The sequence below is a fragment of the Cryptomeria japonica genome, chromosome 1, assembly GCF_030272615.1.
Source record: "Cryptomeria japonica chromosome 1, Sugi_1.0, whole genome shotgun sequence".
Classification (NCBI taxonomy): Eukaryota; Viridiplantae; Streptophyta; class Pinopsida; order Cupressales; family Cupressaceae; genus Cryptomeria; species Cryptomeria japonica.
In genome coordinates, this window is record NC_081405.1 from 8,932,913 (window position 1) to 8,946,314 (window position 13,402).

The window sequence follows — 13,402 nt, forward strand, 5'->3', positions numbered from 1 at the left end:
TCCACCAAGTCTGTCGTCAACTGATCCTCTCGTTCCTCTTCCGCAGTACTCTCTTCATGCGTGTCGCTGTCCACGACAATTAATTGCTGGTTAAATGGTCTGCCCATTAATGGCTTCCGCCTGCCGCCATGGTTATCTCCAGGTTTGTTCAGGCAACGGCGCCAAAATGTTTAGTCCTAAATGTATAGTTGGTGAATAATCAAATAACACGGTACTTCCTGCACGTACCAAGTATTCATGGAACAAAACAATTGTACATCATAACATAATGACAAATGATAATAATTAGACCAGAAAGTTATATCTTTATTCCAATGTCCAGAATTGTCCATATATATCTCCCCCTGCCGAGGTTCCAACCAAATAATATATAGACCCGACGGTTGGCCAAGTTGCCAACCGTCACCAACTCCCAACTACCCGACGGGAACCTTTCGACAACAACAAAACATAACCACACTTATAATTATTATTCATACTAACATACGTTTTTACCCCTAACAATGCACGTACTTATTTGGTGTATTTAATTTTACATCTTCAAGAAAATACTTCAACACGCATGCTAGAGATGACTACAATGAGGAAATCATACAAAATAAAGTGGAGAATGTAGAACGGTGGCCCAACATTTGAGATGACAACAAACCCAAAGGGCAAAGGATGCAAAAGATAAAATCAGAGGCAAATACATATTACCTTATGAAAAATTTAGGGAGCTGTCATTAACATAAGACAATAAGGTATTAGGGTTTTACCCTTTTTTGTGTGAAGTACAATGCACGTACTTATTTGGTGTATTTAATTTTACTTCTTCAAGAAAATACTTCAGAAAAATGAATGCATATCATGACTACCATATCAAATAGAAACAAAGTAAAGAAACATAAAAAATATAATTAACACACAAATATGGCTATAATCAAATCAAAAACAATATTCATGAGCTGCTCTTGCGATTACAACCAAAATCATGCTTACCTGATGATTTTCCTCCCTTATAAGTTCCAAAAGCTTTTTTCGCAAATATGGTTTCTCTGCACTGCTGATGCCTCTGTTCCACACACATCACATATTACCATCATCAAGCATTAAAACAGAGTCATTGAAATTAAGAATATAAAAGAAACGAGTCACTGGATAGCAAGCTTAGCTAAAAAATATTAAAACAATTACATGTATTGTTGCACACAGCATACTGTACTACTGAGAAAAAAACTGCAAGAATGGTGGAAATGCAAAAACTGTGTAACCATCTAATATGTATACCAAGACTTGCCAACTCAACAAGCATTGCTTTACTTGATTTTAGAAAAATAATGCAGCAATAAACTTGGAACTATCTGCATCACACTCTGGACTTGACAGTTTGATCCTAGCAAACAAGAGTGCTAAAGTATGACCTCCAAACGCCATCTTTACAGAATTAGCCATAGAAAAGATTTCCTCCACAGAATTTCCCATTATTTTTAAACATCACTTGTTTGCAGAATGATTTTCAATCAGAAAGAGGAAACGTACAATCAAAGATTCAATAACTGAAAATATTTGCACAAAATGCTTCTTCAATCATCAATACTGATAGAGGGAACATAATGAATTTTGAGCAACGATGCAACAATAAAAACATAAATCCAACGGTAGCCATGTATAAAAAAAACCACTCAGAAAAACTTTTCCAGAGACAAATATAGAACATAAAGGACATACCACAACAAAACTCAAAGAGTGTGCTTCTTAGACAATGTAACCTCTAGTTTTGAATAAAAACAAAAATCTACATAACTGGTCTTTAGTTTACATTATTTAATTTCATTGTTGTAAAAAGCCAGTAATGAGGTGAAATGGACACAAAAGAATTAGTGCATGCTTATTTAATAATGAGGAAAAATGTTGTTTCATCTGTAACTTACATTGTGTAAATTTTATTTAAATATCAGACAGCACTCATATTGCATCAAGTTATATAATAAAATATTGATACCACCCTACGTCTAAAAATAAACATCACCTTGTGTCTAAACACATTAGTACAACCTTCTGTATAAATATTATGTCTAATATCCCCCACTAAATGACCACACCCGAGACAATCCTAAGCTTGTCTAAAACTTTTACGAACATATCAGGCCCGAGTGACTTAGTCATTATATCTACAGTGCCCATTTATGACACAATAATGAAGACAAATGTGTTGACCATCAATCAATTGTCATTTGTAGTGATGATGAACCTCAATATATTTGGTCCTAGTATGATATAATGGTTTCTTGGCCAAATTTAAAACACTGTAATTATCACAATCAGTGAGTGTACCAACTGAATCCAACGGCAAAACATAGAAGAGCCATTGCAACCGTAATGCCTTACAACTTAAACTATTGGCTGCCTTACACTCAGCTTTAGTTAAAGACAAAGAAGTGGTATGTTGGCGTTTACTTTGCCATAAAATAGCTGCCAAATTCATAGTTAAAAAATGGCCACTCATGGATCCTCAGACATCCTCTCATGTCAACAAAAGCATCCCAATCAAAGTTTGCACACCCTAACAACTTGAACCTGGAAGACTGCTGGTACAAGACACTGAAATCAAGGATACCTTTGACATATCAGGACGGTGCTTGCCAGTGAACTATTTTGGGTTTTGACAAGAAAAAGTAAGATAGCTGATAACAAAGCACAATCTGGTCAAGTGGATAGACGATAGATCAAACTACACACCAATTGTCATAATGCTGATTCATTGTCTGGACGTGAATCAACCTGAGCTGAAAGTTTAAGCCCTGCCCCCATAAACATAAACAAGGGATTACAGTCTGCCAGTTTGAGTTTCTCCAGAATATTTAAGCATACTCCACTTGAGAGGAAAAGATTGCACAATAAAATTGCCAAAACATTTAAGAAATAGTAGGGTGGGACCAAATCAATAACATAAATAGCTCTGGCCCTGCTACCAGTGATAGTTGAATTATCAGCATAAACAATTTGAATCACAGTATTATCATCATTGCTTTTGAACTACGTACTTTGTCCCCACCACCATCCCCAGGTCAGAGAGACAGAAGGTAAAATCAACCAATCGTTACATGAAATCTCATGTACTTGGGGAACTCGGGGAAACTAGGTATGCATCCCAAAAATAATCAATCTTCACAGCTTGGCATCCAAGGGACAGTTGGGAACATTTCTGATGTCCCTCAAACATTGCAAGGACGGCCATCATCGCCCACTTCTTATTAAAAAAAATATATAGTCACTTTTAAAAACATTAATAAAAGGATTTGGTGGGGGGATGACCGCACAACGTAACAGTATGTTGCGAGCCTTGCTCATGCAAGGTCTTGGGTTCGAAACTCAGCGGGCTCGTGATGCTTTGAACCCTTGTGTTCCGTAATTGTGCCCTGCCAGCCGTCCCTGCCTGCCATGTTCCGTACCTTGAGCTATCGCGGTGGAGATTGTATTGGTGACTGCGCCCACGGTATTGCCCTGTCTCCTGGCCAGCGACTGGTGACCGTGCTGAGGTAGTAATGCCTCGCGATATGCCTGAGTGAGAGGAAGGAATAAGGCAAGGCACAGTGTCTGGAGTGATAAGGAGGAGACTCCAATACATACAAAAATGTGGACAGATGCAGACGGATAGGGTGGAGAACCTCCAAATTGGCAGTGGCACTCACATGATTGGAAGGATAAGGCGTTAAGGCGGTCCCACGCCAGACAATTCCACACTCAGGGAATGGAAAGATAAGGCGATGCCTGGACGTGGAGATGGAGATATAGATAGGACGTCACAAGGAGATATAAGGGTGTATTGCCCAACAAACATGAGGATGAGGCCTCTCAAAAATGTGGTCTCACTGGTTCATATCTCCAGTTACCGGTACGTCTGGGTTTTCCCCCAAATCCGGATGCGATTCGTCTTGGATTCGGATTTGAAGTGGAATCCCTATGGAATCAAACAGGGTTCCTCCATTTTGATCTTGAAACGTATACGCGTTTTTACCCATGCATACCGACGAATCCAATGTCAATGTGGCGTATTTCTCACGTTTTTTCAACGAATCTGCTTCAAGCGCGAATTTCGAGAGGTTTTTTGTTGACTTTTGTGGAAGGGAAATGGGTTATTTAAACCCTAAAACAAAATAAGAAGACGTATTTTTTATTTCACTTCCGCGACGGCACGAGTAGACAAAAAACACATTCGGATTTGTTTTCGGCACACAGGTCTTTGTTTGTCTTCGGCGACGGCACACAGGTCTTCGGCGACGACACAAAGGTCTTCGGCTCATGGCAAACAAGCAAAGTGAGGGCTCGCAACGGCTCATGACACACAGGTCTTCGGCACACAGGGCGACGGCTCACGACAGAGAAGCTCGCGTGAGGGCTCGCGGTAGACAGGCGACGCTCACGGCTCGCGTGAGGGCTCACGGACAAGCAACGCGAGGGCGACAGCAAGCTCAGGTATGAAGGTTTTAACTTTTTTATTTCTTTCAAAATAATTGTATAGTTTGTTTATTAATTTTAGAATATATAGTTTGTTTATTATTTTTAGTAGTTTGTTTATTATTTTAAAATTAAGAATCTATAGTTTCTTTATTAATTTTTAATTTTTTAGTAGTTTGTTTATTAATTTTTAATAGTTTAAGTTTATTTGTTAATTAATGAAAAAAAAATTAATTTATATAAATTATTAAATAATAAATGTTAAATATTTAAATTCCATTTAATGGGAAAATGAAATTATTCATAATGTTTAAGTAAACATATATAAGATAATACTATTTTTACAAATTTTTAAATTACAAAATTGAAAATAATTAAAATATTCATATTTATAATTTAAAATAATAATAATACAAATTAAAATTAAATATCATATTTGATATTTCATTTTAATTTGTATTATTATTATTTTAAATTATAAATATGAATATTTTAATTATTGTGTAATTTAGAAGTTTGTAAATATATTAATATCGTTATAGGTTACTTTCATAATTATTAATAATTTCACTTTCACTTTAAATTAAATTTAAATGTTTAACATTTATAATTTTATTATTTATATAAAATTAAATTTACTGTTAAATACTTAAATTTTAATAATTATTGTTTAACTTGTTGTAGATAGCATAATGGCAACGACTGCTAGCTCAATTCCTCAATGGACTTTCAAAACCGACCCAAATTCACCTTTATGGAAATATGTCAAAATAACAGACCAAGTAAAAGGTGGTGGAACATTTAATTGGATATGCAACTTTTGTGGTGTGAAAAAAACTAGCTCCTATAGCGGTGTCAAAGCCCATTTTTGTGCCATTCTCCAACAAGGAATCAAACCATGTCCAGGAAGGGATGGAAATGGGTTGCCACCTCAAAAAATAGCAGGATTTATTAGAGAGCAAGAGGAAGCAGATGCAAGAGTTGGTAATGCCTCAAACCATCCTTTGTTGAAAGGAAGAGGAAGTAGATCAAAGAGGCCCCCTACTTCTCCATCTCAGAGTATTTTCCTGATATCGTGGTACAGAGCCACCCATTCTTGGGCATAACTGATGAAGAAGAACCTGTTATTGTGAAGAGAAGCAGGGGACCATTAGAGAGAGCATTTAGAAATGATGCTAGAGAGATTGCAGATCAATCCGTTGGAAGATGTCTATATGCAAATGGTTTGTCATTTAATGTGGTACGATCACCATATTGGCAGGATATGTTGAGAAAGGTAAATGAGGCTCCACAAGGGTACATAGGGCCAGGTTATGAGAAGGTGTGTAGCACCTTACTAGCAAAGGAGGTAAAAAACTTAGAAAATGCATTGGCTCCCATTAGAAATTCATGGAAACAAACAGGGGTGTCCATCATTTCTGATGGATGGAAGGATACCAAAAATCGACCATTAATTAATGTAATTGCAGTGTGTCCTAAAGGAGCAATGTTTCTGAAAGCCGTGGATTGTGAGGGACAGGTGAAGGATGCACAATTTATTGCTAACATCCTTATACAATGCATTCAAGATGTGGGACCTCATAATGTTGTCCAAGTAATAACAGACAATGCAAAGAATTGTAGAGCTGCAGGTATGTTGATTGAGACACGGTTTGAACACATATATTGGACACCTTGTGCTGTCCACTCTCTCAACCTCATGCTACAAAAGATGGGCAGGAAAATAAATTGGATCAAACAAATTTATGCTGAGGCTGAAGAGATCCAAATGTTCATCACAAACCATAGCATGTCACAGGCCATTTTCAGACCATTTTCAAAGTTGGAGTTGCTAAAGGTAATTGAAACACTTCAATTTTTAAAATCTACATTTCACTTTAGTAATCCTTAATTTATTTTTTAAATTTGATCATGTCTTCTTTGTATTCTAATTTTATTTTTATTTTGAATAGGTTGCCGAGACTCGATTTGCATCCAACACAATTGTCTTGAGGCGCCTTGTGAAGGTGCAGGAGCCACTTGCTAGCATGGTAATTAGTCAAAGTTGGTCCCTATGGAGGCAATCCAATACTGAAAGGGCAACAAATGTAAAACACATGATCCTAGATGACACTTGGTGGGATCGAGTGGAATATCTTTTGAGTTTCACTAAGCCCATCATGAGTATGATCCGTTATACTGACACGGATCACCCATGTTTGGGAGAGGTATATGATGGCATTGACTCGATGATTGAGGAAATGAAAGTCATCATCAATGCAAAAGAGCAAGATCCCAAAGAAACTTTCTTCAAAGAGGTTCAATCTATTTGTGTTGAGCGGTGGAACAAAATGACCACCCCACTACATCTTCTTGCATTTGCATTGACTCCCAAATTTTATAGTGATGAAATGCTTGCTAAGCCATCAAGGGTACCACCATATAGAGATTCAGAAGTTAGTGAAGGGTGTAGGACAGCACTTACTAAACTCTTCCCCGATTCTGAAATGGAGGATTTAATGTCAAGTGAGTTTGCTGATTTTGTAGCCTCCAACGGTCAAAGTGTTGCCGCTCTCTGTGACAAGTATAAGAAGGATGCTCATGCTTGGTGGTACCTTAATGGCCATACATCACCAAACCTTCAAACTCTTGCAATCAAACTTTTATCGCAAGTGAGTTTCTTAATTTTTATTGCTCTCTAAATTTAGATTTTTTACTATTGTCACCCTCTAACTTTGTGTCAATTATTCAATAGGTTGCTAGTTCCTCTTCATCTGAGCGAAATTGGAGCACATACTCCTTTACACACTCAGTGAAACGCAAACGATTGGCAGCAAGTAAGGCGGAAGAGCTAGTTTATGTGCATTCAAACTTGCGCCTTCTTACTCATAAACAAAAAGAGTACAAGGATGGGAGCACAAAGTTTTGGGATGTAGATCCAGAGCGAACTGATTTGGATTTTTCAGCTGCCACACAATCTTTACTTTCTGGGGAGTCCAATAACCAATTTGCTGCTAGTGCAAGTGGCAGTGAGGCTGCATGTGGTTCCACTACTCTAGCTACATCATCTAATGTCAATGATGATGTTGATCTTGATCTTCCTAGTGACCCATATGATGCTGATTATTAATTGTGTTAATTTATTGTTGAACCAATGAACAATGAATTCGATATATTGATCATAACTGATTCAAATTTTGACAAATGGAAATTAGGTAAGACTTCCAGTAAATTTGTTATATTTATATCATATATGATAGTTCCAAGTTTTGTTTAGCATATGGATGATATTTGGGATTCTAAATTTAATTTTTGTTTCTACTTTTTAGGCTGCATATATGTATATATTTATGATTTTTACATTTTTTGTACGGACGTACCCAAACGTGCCCAAACCCCCCCCCCAAAATATTTGCCGTACCGGCGTATCGTACCCACGTACACGTACCGGCAACTTAGGTCAAAAGCGAATACTGCTTCGGCCGTGGTTGAACAAAAAAAAAGGATTAGGTGGGAGGGGTTGGCAAGGGGCACAAGCCCTCACATGTTCCTTATGAAATACCTGATCCCTATATCTTACCCACGCCCTTTTGCACTTGCAGCTGTGAAAAAGAAGAGGAAAGAAAGATCGATCATTTTCAACATTTGTGATCATCTAGCATGTGATCAATTATTCCCAAGTAAGCTACAACCACCAAGGCTGATAATAGGTGTTATTTTTTTATTTGTTTTCAATTTTTAGAATAACTATTTTTGCTAAAAAGATTTCAATTTATTGTTGTCACAATATTTTTACAAAAAATAATAAGCAGCAATGATGAGTATAATATGGAGGGTGAGAAAGTAAATGTGAATACAAATGAAGTAAGTGTTGATGTCTCTTCTGAGTGTACAAAACCTTTTTGAATGCCCTTCTACCATTTTCAATAAATATGCAAAATCCCATCCAAACCCACAAAAACATTGATTCAGAATGTCGCCATTTTGGACAAAACCAAGTCCAACAATTCAAGGGGTAGTAGACATCGGTTGCATCATATATGCAAAACTGATTTCCATGAGTTATAATAGGGTTGGTCACCATTTATTAGGCAGGAGTGGGCATGGGCTTAGGGTTTGTGGAGATTGATTTTAGAAGAGAAGACTGAAACGGCTAGGCTGGTGAAGGAAATTAGCAAAATCTAGAGGCATACCTCTACAATATATGGCAGAGTATTCTAATGTGTTGTCTACTAATTGTAGGGATGCTGTAAGATGATCCTAGTAGAGGGAAGAGGAATGGGCGAAATATGGTTACATGGTTGTTTGGAATGCAAGCATGTGAAAACATTGATTATGTCAGAGTCAAATTGTTCTATGCCATCTCATTTTATGCAGCACATTCTCCGTATTTCAAGGAAGTGTCAAAAAAGCATACACAATTAGATCCTTGTATGCCCTTGGAGAAAATTGATTGCAAAACTCCCTCCTTGACATGAAGATGAACTTGTCGATGTAAGACATGAAACAAACATGGACAAGGCCAGATTACTCTATTTCATTGAAGGATAGACTAATATTCGACATCAGCCACTCTTTGATATTATTGTAAAATGTTTAAGTGGCTCGTATTTTCCTAGAACAAATAAAAAGATGCAAACTTCCAATTTCATCTTTCAAGAGAGGCCATAGAGAGTTTAAACTTTCAAGTATTGTGCAGGTTGTGATTGATTCTGCTTGTGTTTGTAAGTTAGTTAGTTTGATGGTAAAGAGTTCTTACAAACATATTTTTTTACCCCTTGATTTGTTTGCGCATTAAACAATGATTTGAAAAACATTTGGTAAAACAGAATTGGGTGAAGACAATGTATGTAAACATACAAACCTTTGTATGCAACCAGCACACATCACTTGCATTATTCAAGACTCTTTTGATATGCTAGCTATTTCTTGCTAGAGAGAATGCTAGCGGTTCAAGAGCCTCTACAATCAATGGTGGTTTGAAGAGCAAGAAAAGTGGACTAACGCAATGTTTCGCAGAGAGATAAAGGTGAGACAAAAAGAACTGGATGATACTTGGTGGTCCACTATGTGGTAAGAAATGTATAATATTTCTTTTACTTTCATTGTAATTTTGACAAATTTTAGCATTTACTTTTTTAAAAATGTATATATTTTTTATTCTTAAATGTTGCTCGTGGATATATTTGCTCATTCAAATTACCTGTTTTGGGGATAATTAGATGTGCTAATACAAACTATCCTAGCCTTGGAAAGATTTATGAGACATTTGACAACATGCTTGGCCAAAACAAAGCAAAAATATTCATAGCAAGGAGCCTACATTGGAATATTGTGAGGGGCGTATAACACCTATGCAGCTTGCACTAGCAAATTTCCTCCTAATAATGAAATAAAGGACAAATAAAGCTACTCCTCAAAAAGGCCCTATTAGATAGTGGGCATGGCACGGAAAGTATATAATAAAGCTGAGGTGATTTATCATTCACATATTCTCATAAATAAGCTAATTACTCTGCCACAAAGAGGAATTGGTCCATCTAAAGATGCATCTACTTAGTCAAGAGGAATAGGCTTACCTCTAGACAACAGAACAAGTTAGTTGAAACTCAAAATGTCCTCCGACTTCAAGAAAAAACAAATCTTGGGGTAAAGATGAGCTAATTAAGGCCTTGGGAAGATTGTTGAGACATGGACCAGCTAGGACTCGAACCTAGGACCTTCCATACGTTGCCGGAGTGCTCTACCACTGAGCTACTGGCCCCTCTTGGACCAGTCCATCATTGGTCCGCGTGTGGCTTATTTCCAACGCCAACACCCCCCCTTAAGCCACACCTCTCGTGTGCTTGGGGCTCCTAGCCTGGACCTGGCTCTGATACCATGTTGAGACATGGACCAGCTAGGACTCGAACCTAGGACCTTCCATACGCTGCCGGAGTGCTCTACCACTGAGCTACTGGACCAGTCCATCGTCGGTCCAGGTGTGGCTTATTTCCTACGCCAACAAAGATGTGCTCAAGATGCAAATACACTTTATTAGCAAGAAATTTGAGGGACACATACCGGCATTCTAAGCCCTGGTGATATCTTAGTGTTGTAGTCTTTATAACCCAGAATCTGTCCTATTAAGGGTACACAGAATTAGATTTGGATAAAGGGATAGTTGTTAATCAGATTAAGAATAGCATACACCAAATACCGTATCAGAACCCAAAAGTATTTATATTTATTATATTCAATTGGTACATATTACATATCCTTATAACTCCATATACTCATATATACATTCCTTATATCTCCTTTCTATTCTCTAATCACTTTCTTATTCAGCTTACTATTCACCGTCACTACTAGTGAATAGAGCTCCTAATATACTTATAACTATTATATGGAATGTGACTCTTAGATGGTATCCCTAGACTACATTCTATGTTCCAAAGCATATCCTTCGCGGACTTCATGCTGTAAGATGCAGCAAGATCTCAAGATCTGTGTCTGCACCCTTTTCCCTACCAACATCATCCCCTCTTCAAAACTTTGACTTGTCCTCAAGTCAACCTTGCCTTGTCGGAAGAATGTATTTGTAGATGTCCTAGAAGAATGTCTTTGTAGATGTCCTGAAGGGTATCGAAATTGTCATCCCACTACTTATTCACCAACTGAAGCTGATTGGTGTGGATTTGGAGTTGTACCATCTGTAATGTCCCCTTTCTAAATTTTGCCCTAAATTCACAAACAAAAATGAAATAAAGCATACCATATATTTAGGAATATAAATTTTACTTAAGAATAAGATGTGCTATGTACTTTCTTGGAAACCTACTATTAAGTTAGGTAACATTATAATTTATAGACATGATCCATGTAACAATTTTATTATTAGAACAAGGAAATCATATATTCATTAATAGACAACAAGTATGATGCGTATGTGGGATCTCATCCATGAAAAGTAAGGAACGAGGAGGCATGATAGGGTGCGCTACGACACCCATTCTCCCTTCATGCAATCCTCCTTCATTCTTTCATGGTTGGAGATCTTGAGTTCAATAATCCATCAATGTAGGAGTTGGAAGGGAGATTGCAGTACGGAGCCTATAGCAGTTCTCCCTTAACCACAATTCCATGGGGTGTCTTAGTAACGGTTCTCCCTCAGTGCAACGGTGACGGGGCATCCTATAACAGTTCTCCCTAAAGTAGTTGTAATGCCCCCTTCCTAGGTGACAAGCAGTTAAGGAGAGATTGGTCTATCATCTGGTTCCCGTAGACCAGTGGAGTGAAGAGGGAACCCATACAGGAGTCATGGAGCCTTGCAGGGGGCTTTGTGAGCCAATTCAGACATTCAAACGACAGTTCCTAGTTTTTAGGAGGGATCCCTATTTTTTAGGGAATAACTAAGAGTTGATTCTGGGGTGTCTAGGAACCATTTTGGATCATATGAGACCATCTCCTAAATTTTAGGGTGGGTCCTACTTTTTAGGGAGGACTGCCAGTTGACTGGTTGACCACCCGGAGGGCCACAGAACATAGCAGGATAGCTTTTGAGCATTCCCAGAAGTTTGGAGACAGTTTCCTACTTTCTAGGAGGATTCCTACTTTTTAGGGGAATCACTGCCAGTTAGCCTGCAACACTCAGAGTTCATCCATGGACAGGTGGTTTCAGTCAAAATTCGATTCGGGGTCCAGATGAGCAGCTTTTGAATTATTTGGGAAATATTTAATATTTCTTAAGTTGGATTAAATAAATAATAATAAAGTGAAATAATATAATCACTTTATATTATAATAAAGTGGCCCCTTGGCACATTTTCCTAGAAGTTATAACTTAATAATATGGCCACTTTTAATGAAGAATTAGACCCTCAATGGGTTAAACCGCTTGGGGGAAGTTATTTTTAAATAAAAAGAAACATTTTAACATGTTTTATGATGCCAAAAGTACAACCCTAACCCCAAATTCGAATTAAGGTTTGAGGAATGTTTAAAAGAAGCATTTGGCATTTCATTTTGCCATTCATGATTGCCTTTTTCTTATCAACTCTTGGGAACGAATATTAGAATATTTAATTATATTTTAGTCACCTATATTTAGTTCCTTGTTTAATGGTCATTTACATTTTTAGTTAATTAGCTTTTAAGCTTTATATAGCGTTTAGCTTTTTCTTTTTAGTTAATTAGCTTTTAAGCTTTATTTAGCATTTACCTTTTTCTTTTTAGTTAATTAGCTTTTAAGTTTTATTTAGTGCTTAGCTTTTTAGTAGTTCACTTTAAACGACTTGTTCTTAATTTAGAACGTCGTCTTGTAATTGTTAGATTTTGAGTCTTAGACCAGCAATCAGACTTTCAATATGTAATTTCAGATTAGGATTAAGTGACTAAAACTAGTAAATGAAAGAAAGAAATGAGTGCACAAGAGACCAACTTGATTACCCTGGGAAAACCTCCAAGGAGGAAAAACCCAGCACTAAAGACCCACAGGTCAGATTATGTATTCAATTTTGAATTGTAATAATACAATACTTAGCTCAAAAGTGAGATCTTCAAACTGCACGCTTGCATGAATCAGATCTGCCCCTTTTAGACACCAGGTCTGCACTTTAATGTCAACCAGATCTGCACCTTGACATGCACCAGGTCTGCTCCTTTTAACAGCTGAATCTGGACATTCACATGCACCAGGTCTGCACTTTCTTGGCAACTGAATCTACACTTTCTGATTGCAATTAGGGCATAGAGATCTTCACACAAGGTTGAATCTTGTGTTATCAGCAGAGTCTTCAACTTTGCACAATAATATTCGCACTTCTAGGTATCAAGGTTGCACTTAGATTAGACTGAATTTGCACCTTGACAGAAGTATTTCACATAGACTGAATTCGCACCTTGCTGGAGTTAATTCGCATAGACTGAGAGCATAAGCAAAAACTGAATGAATTTAACCATGCCAAACGTCCTTTATTTATATGGTGTGTAGGCTCATTTA

At 37.3% G+C, this 13,402-nt stretch overlaps 1 protein-coding gene across 8 annotated transcripts in view; it reads right to left on the minus strand.

Annotated features, from left to right (window-relative positions):
- LOC131036604 (uncharacterized) overlaps positions 1-13,402 on the minus strand; it is a 263,434-nt gene that overhangs the window by 231,841 nt on the left and 18,191 nt on the right. For all 8 annotated transcript variants that reach the window (XM_057968520.2, XM_057968515.2, XM_057968518.2 and 5 more), the window contains one exon: positions 982-1,054. In XM_057968520.2, coding sequence (XP_057824503.2) covers positions 982-1,054 — 73 coding nt within the window. The remainder of the gene's footprint in view (positions 1-981; positions 1,055-13,402) is intronic.